The sequence below is a fragment of the Ambystoma mexicanum genome, chromosome 4q, assembly GCF_040938575.1.
Source record: "Ambystoma mexicanum isolate Mex_15411 chromosome 4q, UKY_AmexF1_1, whole genome shotgun sequence".
Lineage (NCBI taxonomy): Eukaryota > Metazoa > Chordata > Amphibia > Caudata > Ambystomatidae > Ambystoma > Ambystoma mexicanum.
This window is the reverse complement of record NC_090928.1, coordinates 55,903,126-55,923,222: the sequence shown is the minus strand read 5'-3', so window position 1 is coordinate 55,923,222 and position 20,097 is coordinate 55,903,126. Positions and strand designations below refer to the sequence as shown.

General features: G+C 48.4%; 2 protein-coding genes across 3 annotated transcripts in view; one reads left to right on the top strand and one right to left on the bottom strand.

Annotated features, from left to right (window-relative positions):
* The window catches only part of LOC138467458 (uncharacterized), a 95,161-nt gene extending 88,146 nt beyond the window's left edge, over positions 1-7,015 (bottom strand). The window contains exon 1 of one of the 2 annotated variants that reach the window (XM_069607467.1): positions 6,891-7,015. The gene's annotated coding sequence lies outside the window, so the exon portion shown is untranslated. The remainder of the gene's footprint in view (positions 1-6,890) is intronic. The other variant, XM_069607468.1, reaches the window with a different exon arrangement.
* The window catches only part of LOC138467193 (tropomyosin alpha-1 chain-like), a 996,954-nt gene that overhangs the window by 298,288 nt on the left and 678,569 nt on the right, over positions 1-20,097 (top strand). The window contains exon 7 of the mRNA XM_069607248.1: positions 7,202-7,259. Coding sequence (XP_069463349.1) covers positions 7,202-7,259 — 58 coding nt within the window. The remainder of the gene's footprint in view (positions 1-7,201; positions 7,260-20,097) is intronic.

Below are 20,097 nucleotides of genomic sequence, written 5' to 3'. Positions count from 1 at the left end.
CAGGATATAGCCCCGAGCGAACTCCGGCAGCACACGTCCGACTACAGCGAGCGGTAGCGTTGAGACGAGCAGAGCTGCGGGGGCGTGTCTGTTTAGTAGTGCACCGAGCGTGGAGTGCAAAGACTGACAAGCTGCGTTTCGTATCAGGCGGCCATGCTGGGAGGATTACTGCATTCAGTCCTATATGGGTCAGGGACCATGAAGTCCAGAATGGACGCAGGCGGCGGTTCATGACAGTATGCCTCCTCTGAAGCCCAGCTCCTCCAGGCTTGCCCGGATTGATAAGATGGTATCTTCGAATCAGCCTGGGGCATTGCATTCATGTATGACATGGGTTCTCAAGTGCGCTCACTAGGAGAATATCCTTTCCATTCGACCAAATATTGTAGTTGACCACGTCGGTACCTAGAGTCACAAATTCTGGAGACCTCGTATTCGAGTTGGTCATTGACAATCACTGCAGTAGATCTTGGAGCAGTTTCAGAGGGCTGAACGTATGGCTTCAACAGAGAAGTATGGAAGACTGGATGGATCCTTTTCCATGATTCTGGTAGTCGGAGTCGAAAGGCCACTGGATTGACAATTTCTTTTATAGAAAAGGGTCCGTAATACCTGGGAGCCAATTTATTTGGTCGTAGGTGACGTGGGAGGAGTTTTGCGGATAACCAGACCTTATCGCCTATTGAATAGGAATGCCCTGGACTTCTTTTGGAGTCAGCATAATGTAACGTCTCTTGGGGCCTTTTCTAGGTGTTCCTTAGCTTTTTTGTGTACATTGATTAGTGTTTCAATCCAGGAATCAACCGTAGGAACTGGGGTAGGGTGTGGAAGAATGGACGGCAGGATTGAAGGATGAAATCCTTGACTACAGAAAAAGGGGCTGGTTTTGATAGCTGAATGATCCGAATTGTTGTATGCGAATTCGGCCACAGGTATTAAGAGTGACCAATCATCCTGGACCTTGGTGGTGAAGCAGCGAAGATATTGTTCCAGGGTTTGGTTAACTTGTTCAGTAGCTCTATTGGTCTGTGGGTGATAACCCGAAGACAAGGCACAGTGGATTCCCAGCATACGACATAACTGTTTCCAGAATTGGGATATGTACTGGGGTCCTCTGTCAGAAATGATTTTGGAAGGTAGTCCATGAAGCCGGAATATGTGTTCTAAGAAAATCCCAGCAAGTTCGGATGAGGATGGAAGTTTGTTTAATGGCGTAAAATGAGCCTTATGTGTGAACAGATAAATGGTAACCCTTATGGTTGTGTAGCCTCTGGAAGACGGTAGTTCCACGATAAAATCTGTGGCAATAATTTCCCAGGGTCTTGTTGGTATTGCTGGTTGGCGCAGGAGACCTGCTGTTCTTTGATTGTCATGTTTGTTCTGATTGCAGACTGCACAAGTCTGGACATGGACCTTGATATCGTCCTTCATCCTGGGCCACCAAAACTGTCTTTGTATTAGATGAAGGGTGTTGGTGATGCCACAGTGTCCTGAATGGAAGGTATCATGACATAGGCTTGTGATCTTTTGTCTCAATCCAAGAGTAGGGATAACCAACCGATTATCCTTGAATAGATATCCATCTTTTGTTTTAAGTTTCCATCGGTTGTTTCTCTTAAAGTCCTTCCAAGGTTCCGAGGACTGAGTTTGGATTCGAATATCCTCCAGGAGAGTAATTGCTTGAGCAACAAATATAGTGTTGGGAAACATCTTAGGAAAGGTCCTATCTTCAAGGGGTTCATAATCAGGACGTCTGGATAAAGCATCGGCTATAATGTTGTGTGTTCCAGGGAAATGATGGATTTGAAATTGGTATTGGGGAAAAAAGAAGACCCAGCGGGCTTGGCAGCTGTTTCTACATTCTAGGGATTGTAGGACTTGTAGATTCCAATGGTCCGTGCGGACTTGAACCGGGTGTTTGGCTCCCAGAAGGAGATGACGCCAATCAGTGAAGGCCTGACGGATGGCTAACAATTCCTTCTCCAGGACGGAATAATGAGTTTCACTGGGAGTCAAGGTGCGGGAGAGATAGGCGATGGGGTGTTCTAGCTTGTCTCCAAGTTCCTGTTTCAGGACTGCCCCAATGGCGTAGTTGGAGGCATCAGTTTCAACAATGAAGGGTCGGTCAGTGTCGGGTTGAGCAAGGATGGGAGCTTGTGTGAACTCCGACTTTAATCGTTGAAACACCGAATCTTGGGCTGAGGTCCACTGAAAAGGGGTGTCCTTCTTTAATAATGTAACAATAGGATGCACAATCTCAGAAAATGCTGGAATGAACTTTCTGTATAAGTTAGCAAGCCCCAGGAAGGATTGAATTTGCTTTACAGTAGTGGGAACAGGCCAAGATAGAATGGAATCAACCTTCGAAGAGTTCATTCCAATCCCATTTGGGCTAAGAAGGAATCCGAGATAGTGAACAGTAGATACATGAAAAAGGCACTTCTCGGGTTTGGCCAGGAGCTTATGTTCACGTAGACGTTGTAAGATTGCCCTTACGTGCTCTTCATGTGTTATATGGTCCTTGGAGTAGATCAGTATGTCGTCTAGATATACAATGACAAAGAGGAACAGCATATCAGAAAATACCCGATCCATAAAACGTTGGAAGACTGCTGGGGCATTAGCGAGTCCAAAGGGCATAACTAGGTATTCAAAACGGCCGAAGGGTGTTCTAAAGGCCGTTTTTCATTCGTCACCTTCCTTTATATGAATAAGATGGTAGGCGCCCCTGAGGTCTAGTTTTGTGAAGATGACAGCACCTCTGACTGCTTTTAGGATGTCAGAGATGAGAGGCAATGGATAACGGTCCTTGAGAGTGCATTGGTTAAGGCCACAGTAATCTAGACATGGCCTAAGCTCCTTGGAATCCTTCTTGGGAACAAAGAATAGAGAAGCACCCGCCGGGGACTTGGATGGTCGAATAGTTCCATTTTCCAAATAGGTATCCAGGTATTCCCGGGGGGCTCTTTTTTCAGGTTCTGACAATATAAACATTCTTCCAAACAGAATTACTGCTGAAGGTTCAGTATCGATGGCACAATCATCAGGTCTGTGGGTGGTAGAGCTTGAACTATGTCTGTCGAGAACACATCTATGTAAGCCTGGTAGGCCCTGGGAATCTGTCTGGATGACGTTAGAGACGGTGACTGGTATTTGCTGAGTTTCTTGGAAGTCTTCAGAGGGCTTTGGTACGGTGTTTAGGGACAAACAGTGGGACATACAATGTTCCGAACCAAGAAACAAAGAGCCTGCTGCCCAATTAATATAGGGGTTGTACTTCTGTAACCAGGGCATGCCTAGAACCATTGGATAGTGGGCAGATCTTATAATATCAAATTTAATCCTCTCTTGATGGTGGTTTATAGAAAGAAGCTCCTTGGTTTGAAGGGTTATGGGTGCTGAAGACAGGGGCCTTCCATCGATAGCTTCAACAGGTTGCAAAGTCTCTCGTGTTTCGCATGGAATGTGATGAGTAGTGACCCAATCATGATCTATGAATATGCCCATGGCTCCGCAATCCACCAACGCCAGGATGGGGTAGGATTCTTTCTTGGAAGGCGATAGGGATGCCTGTAGAATCACAAGATTATTTTTCCCAGGAGAGTTCAAGGAAGGAATTGATGTGGAGCAGACACCACTCTCCCGAAACTGTGCCCCATCTAGGATCGGGAGCTGGCGTTTCCCGAACGCCGTGGAGGAGCAATAGGGCACTCTCACAAGATGTTTATCGGAGGCGCAATGCATGCAGAGACCAGTGTGAATACGGCGCATCCTTTCTTGTGGGGTAATGGGTCCACGGAATGCCCCCAGTTGTATGGGTTCTGGATCTGAGGTCGGAAAAACTGCGGGCTCTGGATTGGTCTATGGCAGCCTTTTGGAATGATGACTTCCTTTTCTCTGCCTTTCTTTCCTGGATTCGAAAATCGATTTGCAGGGAAAGGTCCAAGAGGGTCTGGAAGGTATTTGGGCGAGCTACCCTGGCTAACTCGTCCTCTTCGTTCAGGCCTCTTCGAAAGAGGGTGAAGCTAGCCTCTTGGGACCAATCAGCTTCCTTCACAAGTTGTTTGAAACGGGTCACATAGGTAAGCATATCCAGGGATCCTTGTCAAAAATCAAGTAGACGTTCTTGAGCGCTGTAAACCTGCTCAGGACGATCAAACATGGCCTTTAGGGCTTCCATGAATCCATTATAATCATCCAGGAGGGCGTCGCCCAAATTGACTAGGGGGTTTGCCCAGGTTAAGGCGTTACCAGTTAGGTGTGATATCATAAACCCCACCTTTGCTCTAGGCGTGGAAAATTAGTAGGGCTTGAAGGGGAAATGTACCAAACATGAATCAAGGAAGGCACGAAGGGTCTTTGGAGAACCATCATATTTGTTCACTACTCCTCCCAATAACACACTTTCCTTGGTAGCAGAATCAAGAGACAATACTAGCTGTTTTAAAGCAGCATTCATAGCCTTAAGGTTTTGAACTTCTGTGTTAAGTTCCTGCATGCCTCGCATGAGGTCTTGAACCGCGGACTCCATCTCCGTATCGTTTCTTTGGCGTCTCAATCCGTCACAAGTCTCCCCCTTCTCACCTGTCTTTCCCGTTTGCTTGCAACCTTCTTTGGTGATTTCTTTTGCACGGTCCGGGATTTGTATAAGCCTGTGTGCGGGTCTTCAGATTCCAGCGTGCTACATTCAGATTGTCCAGGACGGAACCAGGAAGGAGCAATGTCCGCACGCGAAGGCACGGAACGCCGTGACTTGAGCGCAGGCGAAAATCCAGGAAGTTCGGAGAAGATTGGGGGAGGGAAGGAAAGGAGGAGGATTCAAGGGACTGGGAAACAGGTTTCAGGATACAGCCCCGAGCGAACTTCGGCAGCACACATCCGACTACAGCGAGCGGTAGCGTTGAGACGCACAGAGCCGCGGGGCGTGTCTGTTTAGTAGTGCGCAGAGCGTGGAGCGCAAAGACTGGCAAGCTGGGTTTCGTATCAGGCGGCCATGTTGGGGGGATTACTGCATTCAGTCCTCTATGGGTCAAGGACCACGAAGTCCAGAATGGACGCAGGCGGCGGTTAATGACACAGAGGGTATAGAGCCCGGGGGATGTAAAATCTGGGAGAAATGGGAAGATGCGCAGTGAAATGTGAAACCTGATCAACACACGAACCAAGAAATGTGGTGCTGCTGTAGAAACATTATATATAGAGTATGTATACGGCTTTGTGGATCCAGTGACCAATGTTTGTTGTTGTGATTCGATTCCACGAGAATCCTATGTTATGTATAACATGAAACTAATAAAATGTGTTACAAAAAAAGAAAATGTATACTAGCAGTAACATCAGAGGCCATTATTGGAACACTTGCAAATCACATGTGTAATGCAAAGGACATGTTCATGAAGAAGGACATGTTCATGAAGAAATGGAGACTTTAAGTAGAGCAAGCGTTGAAAGTGCAGAGATTACTATTGAACTACTAATTCAGAACCCCACAAGGGCCAAAACTAAATTATTCCAATAGGATTGGATCAATACGAGAGACAAATGTATGAATTATCACGACTTTGCGACACAACCACTTGGTCACAAAAAGTACAGGGAGCTTGAACCATACTTTAAAAAATCTCCTTCTGTAGAGCACAGGCTCAGTTTCATCCGTGTTAGATTCAATCTTTGGCCCACTAGGGAAGTATTGGTAAAGCGCAAAATAATAATTAAAGAAGAAATTGTTTATCGATACTGCCATTATTGACACTACTAATGAAACTTTTAAGCATTTATTAGTAATGTTTGAAAAGTTGAAGCCATTAAGAATACGGTTATTGAGGCCATTATTTAAGGAATATGTAGATATGACATCTGACTTACTTTGGGAACTCATTTTTACTGGTCAAGTTGCCTCATATAGATTTGGTGCAATATCCTTTTAAAAAGCACTGCAGTTGGAAACTATGATGTCCTGAATGTATGATGATGTGTATATTGCTTCAATATTTGTGGTGATGTATTGTAAAATGAGTTAAAAATTTAAGTTTTTAGCAAATGCATAACAGTATAGTTTTATTAGAAGAATGACCTCACTGAACAGATGTTTTAATGAACCAGTGTAATATCACCAACAGCTATTATAGTGTGGCGCTCCTCAATATTTTGTTTCATGGTAGGGATGTAGTTTATTTTTTTATTTCTCTCAGTGATTTTAACAAGTGTAAAACGATTTTTTTTCCTTCTTTTGTAAGATATATTGAAAAGTTGACTTAGCTATATCAATTAAATAAAATGTTTTAAAAAAGCAACGTTGTACCTAAAGATTGTGATTAGCACCATGGAAAGAACCAGAGAGAGACGCGGGGAAGCAAATATCTTTTTCCAACCAAACTACTTTGTAAATAGTACCGAAATAACACTATTTAAACCTAACCTATAAATTGCATTCTCTGTGAATTACACTTGGCTTTGTGACAGTGCCCTGCTGCTAAGTAAACATATATAAGGCAGCACCTATTTAGCCTAATATTACCTACAACACTTTGGCGCACTAGGTATCAGAACCACACCTTCTCTCGCTAACTCATCTCTGCCGCAGTTATTCTCTCTTACCACTTGACGATATCCGATATTTTATATTTGGTTGATTTGACCAACTATACATCTCGCTTTCCATTACTATGTCCCCCCAACTCCTCTATTAAACCGAGTTCACTCCAGCCTTGATCACGCTGCCTCACTCATTACTTATGATCTCTGCTGCACACTTTGTCCCTCAATCAGTCACTCATTCGCTCTTTTCTGACACTCTGCCTCGCATCGGAACATATTTACAAGTGAAATTGAGTTTCTCACACAGAGCCATAAATATGTACTGGTCCCAAAACATCACACAAAAACAATACCCTCTGTAACGTTGTGTCTGCTCAGTCTCACACTTCTACTGGCAGCACCTGCTGTCGACCGGCCCGCCACCTGGAGTACGGAACGGACCTTCAAATTACGGAGACCGAAGCAAACGTCTCTTTATTTCAACATACTGCCCAGCTCCCCCTTTGGCCCCGTCACTTCCTTTCTCCACCCTGCACCCCAACTAGACCCCTCCCACATAATGGGGCTAACAGGCCTCGATTACCAACTTGACACCCACCTCTGTGTTTCTCTGCTGCCAACCTTTTACATCATTGTAAGTAAATAACGTTCTTCTTTTTTTTAGTGAAAACGCCGAGTTGAGAAAGCAAATTCGAAAACTCGATGATGAGTGCTTGTACCTGGTAAGTATTTTTATTTTTATTTTAAATCAAATCATGAATGCATGTGTGCAGATATTTAGTCTTATATTAGAATTTAACAAGAATTTGTGCCTGTAATTTCATCACAGAATGGTTGAACCCAGTCAGCAGTCAGACGAGGGAACAGCTTTAAGTATAGGATGGCTGCATACATGACATGCCTGGGAGGGAGATTTCTACAGAGAAATCGTGAGACAACAATTTCCCCATAGGAATGCATTGGGGAAATAATTATTTTAGGCTGGAGAACGTGAAAAATAGCAGTATTTTTCACACAAAAATCGGGAGTCTCCTGCCTAAATCGGGAGTGTTGGCATGTATGTGGCTGCACAACAGGTGAGGGCAACATCTGAAAGAGCTCAACAGCCCTCGTGCAAACTGCATACTGTAATTGTCTGTAGCTGCAAGAAAGTTGGGCAATTGTGACCTTTTTACTTTCTACCCCATGCACTCTATATTCCCATAGCTCCCAACCTTTTTTGTCACCAAGGCGGGTGAAAACACCCGATTTTCTTTTTGGCGGGTGAGCGGCCCATAGAAGTGAATGGGCGTATGAGGGGCTTGGCGGGTGATTCATCAGTTTTCAAGGCGGGTGACACCCGGCAAAAGCGGGTGAGTTGAGAGCTATGTATTCCCTCCCAGGATGGTTGGGCATGTGTCATATACGAATGTTCCTTTGGGGGGGAGGGGTATAATTCCATGCTGCTCCAATGGAATATTTAATACAAGTATTTGCATGGGCATAACCACTATTTCTATCTATCTATTCTGGTTTTTATATAGCGCCCTATTGCCCATAGGCCTCAGAGCACTCACAACACTCTAAATATATAGTGAAAAAGGAAAGTCTTCAGCTTCTTGTGGAACGCATTTTAGGAAGGCTCTGATCTCGGGCATTCCACAGCGTTAGCAGTAGAAACTGGAAATCTAGAGCCTCCTTCTTTAGTCTGCCTGAATTTCAGAACACTAAGGCGGTTGGCGTAGGCTGACCGAGATTGCCTAGTTGTGGCTGGTTTGGACTGTCTTTGAACCAGGTAGCCTGGGGCGGAGTTGTTAAGGCAGTGGTGGGTAATGGTGAGGATCTTGAATTTGATTTGTTCTCAGACTGGGAGCCAGTGCGCTGGTCTCCTGGCTGTGGTGATGTGATTGCGTTTATTGAGTCCCAGCGCGGCTCTGCAGACGTTGTTCTGGAGCCCCAGCGTGTCATCTGCATAGTTGGTATATTTGCTATTAACCGAGTCCAGGAGGTTTGAGGGGTTTTGTGTAAATGATGTACAGAGTAGAGGAGATGTAGGATCCTTTGGGGTAGATGAATGGTTGTCGGCGAAGAATCGCGATGTGCGGTTAGCCAGGAAGGATTCAACCCAGTTGGTGGCGTTTGCAGAGGAGGAGGAGGAGGTGGTGGCAGGTGGAGTGGTCTACAAAGTCAAACACTGCCAACAGATCCAAAAGCATGAGAAGGGAGTGGTTGCCAGAGTGTCTGGCATCGTCCAGCTGGTTCTTGAGGTCCAAGAGTTCCGACGCTGTTCCGTGGCTGGGTCGGAAGCCCGATTGACCCGGGCTTAGGGTGTGGTGTTGCTCAAGGTGTTGATGAATTTGGCGTTAGGCGGCCCGGTCTATGATCTTCAGGAGAAAGGGGACTGTAGTGATGGGCTGGTAGTTAGTGGGAATGGAAGGGTTGAGCAATGGTTTCTTCAGAAGGGGTAAGATACATGATTCTTTTAGTGCATGTGGAAAGAATCAGGAGCACTTTGCATAGCACCCCAAGGTATAAATAACTCTACTTTATAATTTATTGCTTGAGTTGTTAAGGTTGAGATACTTTTAGGACAGTTTGTTGGTCAATAATGCAATGTATTGTGAGGTGTTCTGACTTGAGTGTCGTGTAGACCGTTGAGACCTCCGTCCCCAAGTGACGCACAGGGGAATCAAAAGAAACCCGCTGTGCGACCTTTGGGGCCACAGGTGGGAGATGTTACTTCCCGGATCCACGGAACCTCTGGAACACCGATGCTGCTGCAAAAAGAACGGGGTTAAGTACCAGGCAATTACAATATATCACAAGAACCAAAGGATCTGAATAGTCTTACCTATCCGGTGTTTGGAAAACCCAGGAAACCTAGGAGGGACGTTCGAGACTCAGATGAGGCGGTCCCTAGAACAAGAGGAACGCAGACAAGTGTGGATACAGGATAAGCCACCTGTAGAGCTGAAGGCGTAACTTGAATCCCAAAAGGGAAATGGCATAGAAGTTCAACAAAGTACCAAGGGATGATCCGAAGACAAGTGAGGGTCGTGTCAAAATCCAGCAATAGGTAAGCAGTTCCAAGCAAAGGTACAAAAGGATAATCCGAAGGAGTCCAAGTGAGAGTTCCAAGATCAAGGTAAACCAGTAGTGTTATCAAACGTAGCGCCAAACAGGGTCTGAAGACAGCTGAGAAGCGATGAGTGCTCCGTGCATCAGGCTTTATATACTGTGCGTTTCGGGGTCATGTGACGTCCACCAAGGTCACGTGGGAAACGCTGCTTATCCCTTTAAGCATGGCAATATGGAGCAGTTTGCCATTTTTTAAGGTCTTCCGCAGAGGCTGCAAGGGACAGTGGTCACGTCCGAACGCCTCCTTCCAACATGGCGCCTCCGAATTCTGACAGCGGTTCAGTCTTGTATGTGTGTGGAAATCAGGACAGTAGGCGAAGTGGAGTTTCGTAGACCTTTATTACACAGTGTCTTAACCAGGTAGTTGCACTCCAGGGTTGACCCCCACAGTTGCTTCACTGTGAGTAAAAGGCACCAGGAGTTCCTCTTCTTTTTGAGTGTCTCCTACTCTCACGGACCCGGATAGGCCCACCAGTTGCTCTCACTCTCCTCTCCTTCTCCCTGCAAAAAGCAACAAAAACGCCATTAGGCCAGTCCCTTTTATACCTGGGGTTTGGAGGGAAAAAGGACCAATCGGGGGCAACTTCCCTTCCCCCCTGTCTGATTGGTGGGGACCCTAGGCACCCACCCTCTATAAATAGTGCTGCCAATAGTGCTGCCTCCTCCCCCCCTCCTCCTTTATACTGGCTGCCTGGTTCTAGCTTCCCCTCCCTGCTATTAGCCACACCCCCTCCATTGGCCCCGCCCCCCCAACAATGCGTCTCCCTCGAGACATGTCTCCCGGAGGCCCGTCCTGCTTGAGGCCCCAAGCCACCGTCCTGGGTCTGCCCCACATGAGGTAAGGAGGGGGTTCTGGTGGGGTGCCTCTGATGGGTCTTTGCCCAGCTGTCTGGCGCGCCTCCGACGCCGAGCGGTCGGCACGAGTCGGGCTCTCCAGTTCCCGAGCCTCGCCGCCGCTCGCCGCCGGAGGCCGCCAAGGTATGCTGCGCTCGCGGGTCTCCCAGCCGCAGCGCCAGTGAACCCGGTCCTTGTGGCCACACGCGGCGCTGCGGCTGCGAGCACCCGCGGCGCCGCGGCCGCAATGCCGGCACCGTCGCAGGACGCCGACAAGGCTCCCCCGTTAACAGGGACGCCTTCCCGGCGCCCGCGTTCGGCGCCGCACACGCCCGCGGCACAGCGGGCTCCTTTGGCCGTGCATCCCGTTTTCCCCCGCCATCCGCCTTCACATCTTCACAAACCCCCACTACAGATCCAGGCCGGTCGGGCCGGATCGAACTCCTGGACAAGTAATCTGCCACCAGCTGAAAGCTGGCGGGTCTATGCAAGGTAATGAAGTCGAAGGGTTGGAGGGACAGGAACCACCGTAGAACACGTTGGTTGGAGTCCTTGTGTCTCGCCAACCACTGCAGGGGTGCATGGTCGGTATACAAAGTAAATTTCCTCCCCAGTAGGTAGTATCGCAATGAATCCCCCGCCCATTTAATGGCGAGACACTCCTTTTCTATAGTGGAATATGCCAACTCATGCGGAAGGAGCTTCCGACTGACAAAACAGATCGGTCGCAGGAACCCGTCCACCTCCTGTGTTAGGACCGCCCCCAATCCCATGCCAGAGGCATCCGTCTGCAGTAAAAAATGCTTCCGGAAGTCTGGGCATACCAACACAGGGTGGGATGATATACTGTGCTTCAGCCCCTCAATGGCCAATATGGCGGCGTGATTGGTTGACAGGTCTGGGGAACCCCCGATTTTCAACGCCTCGGTCAGCGGCGCAGCCAGGGACGAAAAACCGGGAATAAAGCGCCTATAGTACCCTATAAACCCCAAGAAGGCCCTAATTTGTTTTCTGTTAGTTGGTACTGGGATCCCCTGAATAGCCTCGATTTTGGACACCTGTGGCCGAATCACGCCGCCACCGACTATATGTCCGAGGTACTTGGTTTCCTGAGACCCAAGTACCGATTTCCCTGGGTTGATGTGGAGTCCGGCCTGGGTCAGGGTGCCGACCACCTTGCGTAGGTGGGTTAGATGGTCATTCCATGATGCGCTGTATATCACGATGTCGTCCAGGTAGGCTGCAGCGTATTGGTCGTGGGGCTGTAGGAGGACGTCCATCAGCCTCTGAAAGGTGGCTGGAGCCCCATGCAACCCAAATGGCAGCACTTTATATTGAAAGAGCCCCTGGGGTGTAGAAAATGCGTTTTTTTCTTTGTCAGATTCCCGTAGTGGTATCTGCCAGTATCCCTTGGTGAGGTCCAAGGTACTGAGATAACGGGCAGCACCCAGTCTTTCCAGCAGTTCATCCATCCTGGCCATGGGATAGGCTTCGTATTGGGATATCAGGTTGAGTTGCCTAAAGTCCATACAAAATCGTACAGCCCCGTCTGGCTTGGGTACGAGCACGATTGGAGAACACCACGCACTGGTTGAGGGTTCAATGATATCCAACCTGATCATTTCTTCGATCTCTTTCTTAATGATCAACCTTCGGGCCTCTGGGATCCTGTAGGGTCTTAGCCGGACTATCTGTCCGGTTAGGGTTTCGATACGATGCTCCATTAGATCGGTCCTTCCAGGTAATTGGGAGAAGGTGTTGCGGTGTGGTTTGAGCGTCTCCATGATCTCATTCTTCATGTGTTCAGTGAGTGTTTCACCCCACTGCACCGCATCCAATTGGCCGGTCGCTTGTAACGACCCCGTATCCTGGGTGGCCAGAATATCGACCGGGGCAGGCTCGGCCCATTTCTTTAGCAGGTTTATATGGTAAACCTTATAGGACGGACTTCGGTCAGGCTGGTGCATCCGGTAATTTACTGGTCCTACCACGTCCTTCACCACATATGGGCCTCTCCACCGAGCCAACATTTTGTTCGTACTTGTGGGTAGTAACACCAGTACCTTATCCCCTGGTTCTAGCTTTCTTAGGCGACAGCCCTTGTTGTATGTTTTCTCCTGTCGGTCTTGGGCTATGTTCAGATGGGTTTCCGCTAGTCCCCTTAAAGTAGACAGATGGTTCTTAAGGTCCTTAGCGTACTCGGTGAGGGATGTTTCCTTAATATTTTCCCAATCCTCCTTAACCAGGTCTAGAATCGTTCTGGGCTGTCTTCCAAACAGTAGCTCGAATGGGGAGAATCCTGTCGAGGACTGTGGGGTGTCCCTTAATACCATAAGGATCAGGGGTATGACTCTATCCGAGTCCTTCCCCTCTGGGCCTGTTACCCTCTTCATCATTTTCTTTATTGTTTGGTTGTACCTTTCCACCAACCCATCCGTTTGGGGGTGGTAGACTGAGGTACGTAGACGTCTGATCTGTAGTCTTTCACAGACTTGTCGCATGACAGCTGACATGAAGTTGGTACCCTGATCGGTGAGGATTTCGGTGGGTAGGCCTACCCGTGCGAAGTAGGGGATGAGCTGGTCACATATTTGGTTAGCCGACGTCCCCTTTAGGGGGAAGGCCTCGGGGTACCGGGTGGCATAGTCCACCACGACCAGTAGGTATCGATATCCACGACTGACTGGCTCGAGCGGGCCTACCAGATCTATACCTATCCTTTGAAAGGGTATGGTGATCAAGGGCATCCGTTGTAGAGGCGCTTTGGCTGGCTTTTCCCCACTTGTCAACTGGCAGACTTTGCATTCCTTACAGAATTTCGCCACCTCCCCATAGACCCCCGGCCAATAGAAGCGTTTTAGAATGTTTTGCTGTGTCTTTAGGGAGGCCATGTGACCGCCACAAGGGTGATTGTGGGCCAACTGGAGGACAATGCCCCTGTGTGGTTTGGGTAGGAGTAGTTGTTCCCTCCGTGCACCTCCCTCTTCTTGGTAAACCTGATAGAGTAGGCCCTGTCTAGATATAAAACCGGCTCCCTTGGCCAGGTCTGGGTCCCCATTCGTGATGGCTCTTTCGCGGGCCAATGTTAAGGTAGGGTCCGTCAGGGTTTCTCCCCGGATGGAATCCTCATGGTCCTCCGGGTTCCAGGCTATCCGTTGGGTGGCATACATGGATGCGCACTGAGCAAGGCGAGCTTCCCTTCTTTTCCTAATGGGTCTCTCTCGTCCCTGGGTGTTCGGGGGGATGGGCTCCCTGGCAAAGGGTGCTTCCTCCCACCATCCCTGGTCTAGGGCTTTGATAGTCTGGTGGAAGTGGGGTAGATCGGTCCCAATCACCACTGGGGCGGGTAAGGAGGGGAGGACGGCAGCTCTCATCTCTGCAATGTTAGGGCCCACCTCTACGGTTATGGATTTCATGGGGTAGGTCCTTACATCCCCATGTATACACCGGATCGGGATACTAACATTGGCGAGGTAAGGAGAATCACTTACGGTTGGTAGTACCGCCGTCTGTCGACTTCCACTGTCGAGTAGGGCCCTGGCTGGGGTCCCGTCTACCCGGACGTCCATCTCGTAGAGACCTTGGCATCTTGGTCCTTGCTCGGTCCTCATGAATCCGATCTCCATCGGCTCGGTGCCTCTCTTCCGGGGACAAAATCGAGCGATATGGCCCCACTCGCCACAGTCATAACATTGTGGTTGTCGGTATCCCGTGGATAACTGGGAGGATCGCGGGTCGGGACCGTTCCTCTTCTCCTCGGATCCAGACGGGCGCCCTTCCGTTGCTCTCCACTTGGGAAACCCTCCTCGCAGGCTCTTGGTTGGGAGGGGTTCCAATGGTGGCATTGGATTGCGAATGGGAGACCCGACTCTGAAGGGTTTACCAGTTCCCCCTGCCTTTTGGTAGGCCGACGCAATGTTCACCGCCTCAGATAAGGTGGGTCTGTGATGTTGTCGGACCCATCTTTGCATCGGAGGGGGTAGGGCCTCAATGAACTGCTCGAGGATGACTTTATCTAAGACATCTTGGAGGCCCGTTCCCAGTATTTGTAACCATTTCTCGGTGAGGTCCTTAACTCGGTAGAAGAGTTGTCGGGGGTTCTCCCCCGGTTTGAGTTTAGTGTCACGCAGCCTCATTCTGTAGGCCTCTTCGTCAAGTCCCAACCGGTCCAGTACTGCCTTTTTGATTTCAGCGTAAGGCGTAGTTCCGTTTGGGTTAACGGCCTGGTAGGCACCTTGCATGATGCCAGACAAAAGGGGAGCAACATACTGGCCTCAGCGGTCCACCGGCCACTGAGCGTTTCGGGCGATTCTCTCAAATGTGGTGAAAAAGAAAGCCGGGTCTTCACCTTCCTTGAATTTTTGCAACACTGCGGAAGGGACCATGGGCTGGTTTCGGGTGTCGGTAACAGCATCCGTCAGGTGTTTTATCGTCTCTTGGTGTTGGTCTTGAGAAGTGGACTGCAGGGTTCCTTGCAATTGTATGGCCTGTTGAAAGGCTTGGCGATCAGCGGCCGCCTGCTGGGCCTGAAGTTGGAAGAGCTGTTGTAACTGTTGTTGCCCTTCTGACAGTGTCTGTATTATTTTCTCCATCGCGTTCTCCTAAATCCTGCCGACTACGCCACTTGTGGAAATCAGGACAGTAGGCGAAGTGGAGTTTCGTAGACCTTTATTACACAGTGTCTTAACCAGGTAGTTGCACTCCAGGGTTGACCCCCACAGTTACTTCACTGTGAGTAAAAGGCACCAGGAGTTCCTCTTCTTTTTGAGTGTCTCCTACTCTCACGGACCCGGATAGGCCCACCAGTTGCTCTCACTCTCCTCTCCTTCTCCCTGCAAAAAGCAACAAAAACGCCATTAGGCCAGTCCCTTTTATACCTGGGGTTTGGAGGGAAAAAGGACCAATCGGGGGCAACTTCCCTTCCCCCCTGTCTGATTGGTGGGGACCCTAGGCACCCACCCTCTATAAATAGTGCTGCCAATAGTGCTGCCTCCTCCCCCCCTCCTCTTTTATACTGGCTGCCTGGTTCTAGCTTCCCCTCCCTGCTATTAGCCACACCCCCTCCATTGGCCCGCCCCCCCAACAATGCGTCTCCCTCGAGACATGTCTCCCGGAGGCCCGTCCTGCTTGAGGCCCCAAGCCACCGTCCTGGGTCTGCCCCACATGAGGTAAGGAGGGGGTTCTGGTGGGGTGCCTCTGATGGGTCTTTGCCCAGCTGTCTGGCGCGCCTCCGACGCCGAGCGGTCGGCACGAGTCGGGCTCTCCAGTTCCCGAGCCTCGCCGCCGCTGGCCGCCGGAGGCCGCCAAGGTATGCTGCGCTCGCGGGTCTCCCAGCCGCAGCGCCAGTGAACCCGGTCCTTGTGGCCACACGCGACGCTGCGGCTGCGAGCACCCGCGGCGCCGCGGCCGCACCGCCGGCACCGTCGCGGGACGCCGACAAGGCTCCCCCGTTAACAGGGACGCCTTCCCGGCGCCCGCGTTCGGCGCCGCACACGCCCGCGGCACAGCGGGCTCCTTTGGCCGTGCGTCCCGTTTTCCCCCGCCATCCGCCTTCACATCTTCACAATGTGTCACCTGACCGCTTGGCTCCACCTCTCCGGTCGCTGAACGCTCTTCTACCTGGGAAACCCGGAAGATGTCGCGTTGCTACTCCTGTATGGAAACGCTCCGTGAGTTCAAACTGTCCTCTACTACTTTTTCCTGTAAACAGATCTCTGTATACTCTTACACCTCTAACCCCTCTCGTCTCGTATTATCCTCTGTAGAACCCTCTTGATAACTTGCAGCTACCAGCTCGACAGTGTATCATTTCCTCTAAGATCCCACTCCACAGGTATATCACTTAGTTTTTCCCATTTACTATCCACACGTCCCGACTTCCACTAACATATTCTTTTCGTTATCAGACCTGAATCCCCTTTCAGTGCAGATACGAGACTAGTTCCGCTTCACCTCAGGCAGTTCCGGAACGGCCCGCCAACATCCTATGAAGCCGAGAGAAAGACGATCCCTTCTATTTTCAGCCCATTGTCTCCGTACTCTAGGTAATATATATATCTATTCTGGGGGATCATTCGTGCTCATCGTATCCCCTTTCCCTGACGTAATCCATATTATTCCTTTAATCTAGAGTGAGACCGTCCGGCTCTCTGGACACACTCCCATTCCACATTTGTCATCAATCGACAGTCTAAGATCTCTGTCAGGTACTTCCACGAATTCTCCCTGAATTATATAGATTTATATCTCTTTTCCTGGTACTTTACTCACCTTCTCTCATTCACCACCACAGTTAACGGCCTATGCCCATGACCTTCAAGTTGTCAGAAGAAACTTCTGTCCAGCTGATTCCAATCGGGATTCCACCCCGAAGAACGTCCAGAGGCGAAGGACCAGGGTTTTATCCCCCACAGGGTTTCCCTGGGGAGTCTGGAACACCGCGACTGTTTATCGGTTCGGGGGCTCAGGCTTCTCAGGGCGATTCTTACTATACTGCAGAGTCTGATCCGTGTGTCCCGGAAGGTGGGTTCTTTACTTTCCTTACTTACCTGCCAGGATTGGAGTTATTTCCACGATTTGATAACAAGGGAAAATATACATGCTGTTGAATGTGGAGGGGTTACTACCAAATTTGGTTTGGGCTCCACTTCTGCATGCAGAGCCTCTTAATTGGCCACGAAAAGGAGTATGCAGAATGGTTGCATTTGTAACAGAACAGCTTCTCCCTCTAGGACTGGTCAACCCTGGAAGACAGCGCATTTATTCTATTGTTGAACAATTTCTCCAGGACGGTATCCAACTGTGGCCCAAAGAGTAATGAACCCAAGAATGTTCTCTTTTTGGGAAATTCTGCTTTCCACTGGTGCCTTTTGGATGCTATGGTTTAACCACCTCCTGAAGCAGCCGCTCATAGACTGCAATAATTCATATCTGACAAGCGCTGATCTTGCATGTCCATCACGTCTATTCATTTGGTTATATCATCCCTCTCTTGATAGGCTGCTTTCACATTGTCTGTGTTGAGATGGAGAATGCTCTAATTAATAGATTGATGGCTGAATATTTCTGTTTTAGGTAATTGTCAATGATCTGTTCCACCGTATCTGCTGGGCTTGGCTCTTGTCACAGATGGCTACAATAACATCAGAACCATTTGTGGAATTTAGTTGGTTCATTTACATGTTCAAAGTCATGATGATGAATAACTGTAGGAGGGTCAGACTAAGAGGGGTTCCCTGGTTTCACCTTCCTGTGGGCCGCCTCCACCCTAGCCCAGGCATCCCCACTCCCCAGCAGGATGTTATAAAAAACTAGCCATAGGTCATTCTTAATGTTAGGTTCTATCCTTGTCTGTCCATGATAGCCTAAAGGCCGCAGCCTTATCTATCTTTCTCTCTCTGGAACATTCTCAGATCCTTTGATTCTCATAGATTCTCAGAGTGTCTCAATGATGCGATGATCATTCCTTCATGCTCTTATACACACCCTCTATCTGTCTCTTACCCTTCCCCGAATTTTCTCCCTCCCTCTTCCTCGGTTCTCCTCCTGTCTTTTTCCCCCCTCCTCCTTCTCTCTCTTCCACCCTCCTGAATGTTACTAGGTTCTCTCACTCTGATCTTTCACTCCCTGTTTTTCCCCCCTCTTCTCCATCTGGATCCCCTCCTCTCTACCCTCTTCAATCTTCAAGGTTGTCTCTCTCTGAACTTTCTCTCCATGTTCCTTCTTGCATGCTTAGTCTCCTCTTTCTCTCTCTCCCCTCCTCCTTCATTGATCTTTCTAGGTTCTCTCACGCTCTGGAGTTTTTCTATCACTGTTATTTCTCTTACTTCCCATTTCAGGTTTCCTCCTTCCCTCTTCTCTCTCTCTCTATGATCTCTATCTCCTTGTTCTTTCTCTTCGTACCCCGGAACTCCTCCTCTCTCTCCTCCTCGCACCTCTCTAATCTTCCTAGGTCCTCCCTCTCTCTTTTTATTCTCCCCTCCTTCCTCTATCACTTCCTGCAACTACACCCTCCAGTCTCTATCACCCTCCTCTCATACTCATGCGCTCTCTTTCACTCGTCCTTCTCTCTGCCATTGCCAAGCTTGCCTTCCACTGTCTACCTGCTCCTCTACTCTAACACTCTCCTGTTCCTCACTCCATTCACTTCTTACTCACATGCACAGCAGCCAATACAGTCTCTCAAACTGGGTACCACAATCTCTTATACAGAATACCTCAACTTCTCACATCCGATGCCTCCACAGACTCCTGAACTCCACTCCACCTTACGCTCTCTGCCTGTCAGCAGGGACTTCTTAGTTTTAGGTCAAAATGGACATGTGGCCAGGCCCCCACATTGTAGGGTCCAGAAGGCTGTTTGATCTAAAGAGGTCTGTTTCCATTGTTTGCAAAACTTAAAAAGCACACATAAGGATATTTTATGCTGTGCTGCTGAAGCCCTAAACCTGTTGCCTGACATTTCTTCTCTGATCAATTTATCCTGTAATGCTATCTATGTTCAGTAGTATACATTGTTTTGCATTTTCATGTGCGTTCAGTACAGTACAACTCCAGTAGCATTTTCACCTTTATATGGGAATTACATTGATCGTGTGCAATAGCCAAAGTTGAAATGCATGTTGATCTATATGAGTGCCATGATGGTTAAGAAGATATCTTAATGTTTTAAGCACTCATTGCAGAGATTTGTGTACAAATGCATGATTACAATATTACACTCCAGCATGGCTGACTCAGCCTTTCTGATAAACCTGCATGTATATGTAATTTGTTTTGTAACACGTTAAGTGCTATTAGCACACGGAAATTGATATTGACCCCCCCTCTCAGCCAATCAGAATGTTTACAGTGCAGTCATTAACTACTGGTATTGATTGCATTCTGAATATTCTGTTTCCAGAAACAGACAGGGAAACAACAAAGCAATTTCCAGGCAAGATTTGGTTTCGAATAGACACTTCCTCTCTGGGAGGATTGTCTTTTTGCTGCAACATGCTAATTAACACACAAAAGAGAAAGAAAAAACTTTGGAAAATGCTTTCACTTTCTTATAGAAAAAGTATTTACTTGCACATGACACCTCATGCATGCTCATGTCAAACCCTTTTCAGTTCAATCAAGTTGCAATTAAAATGCTAATCTTGAAGACAACCATGTCATTTAAATACTGCAAAATAAAACCATATTGAATTTACTAACTCAGTTTGTCTGTTTACTTTAATCACTCTTAAGGCACAATTTTTAACTTCAACACGGAAACTCCAAATCGTGTATTGTTACTACCATCATGTGCTAATAGTGTAACCTCAGACAGGGTCATTATGGCTTGGGATGATGACCCTTCCCCAGCTTATGGCCCTCAGCTTCGCCCAGTACTTGTGGCGGGTCATTATCCTGCGATAGCGACCCCGTCCGTCTTTTAAGTCTATAAGATACAATCAGTTTTGTGAAGGTCTAGAAATTGGTTCCTTCAAAAGGGGGGTTGTAAAACTTAGGCATCCAATGCCAATGATGAGCATAAAGTATTAGTCCAAAGGTGACGAAGTATCCAAATTCAAGAGTGTGAAGCCAAAGGAATCCTGCTCGTATCCTGACTCTGCTAGCAGA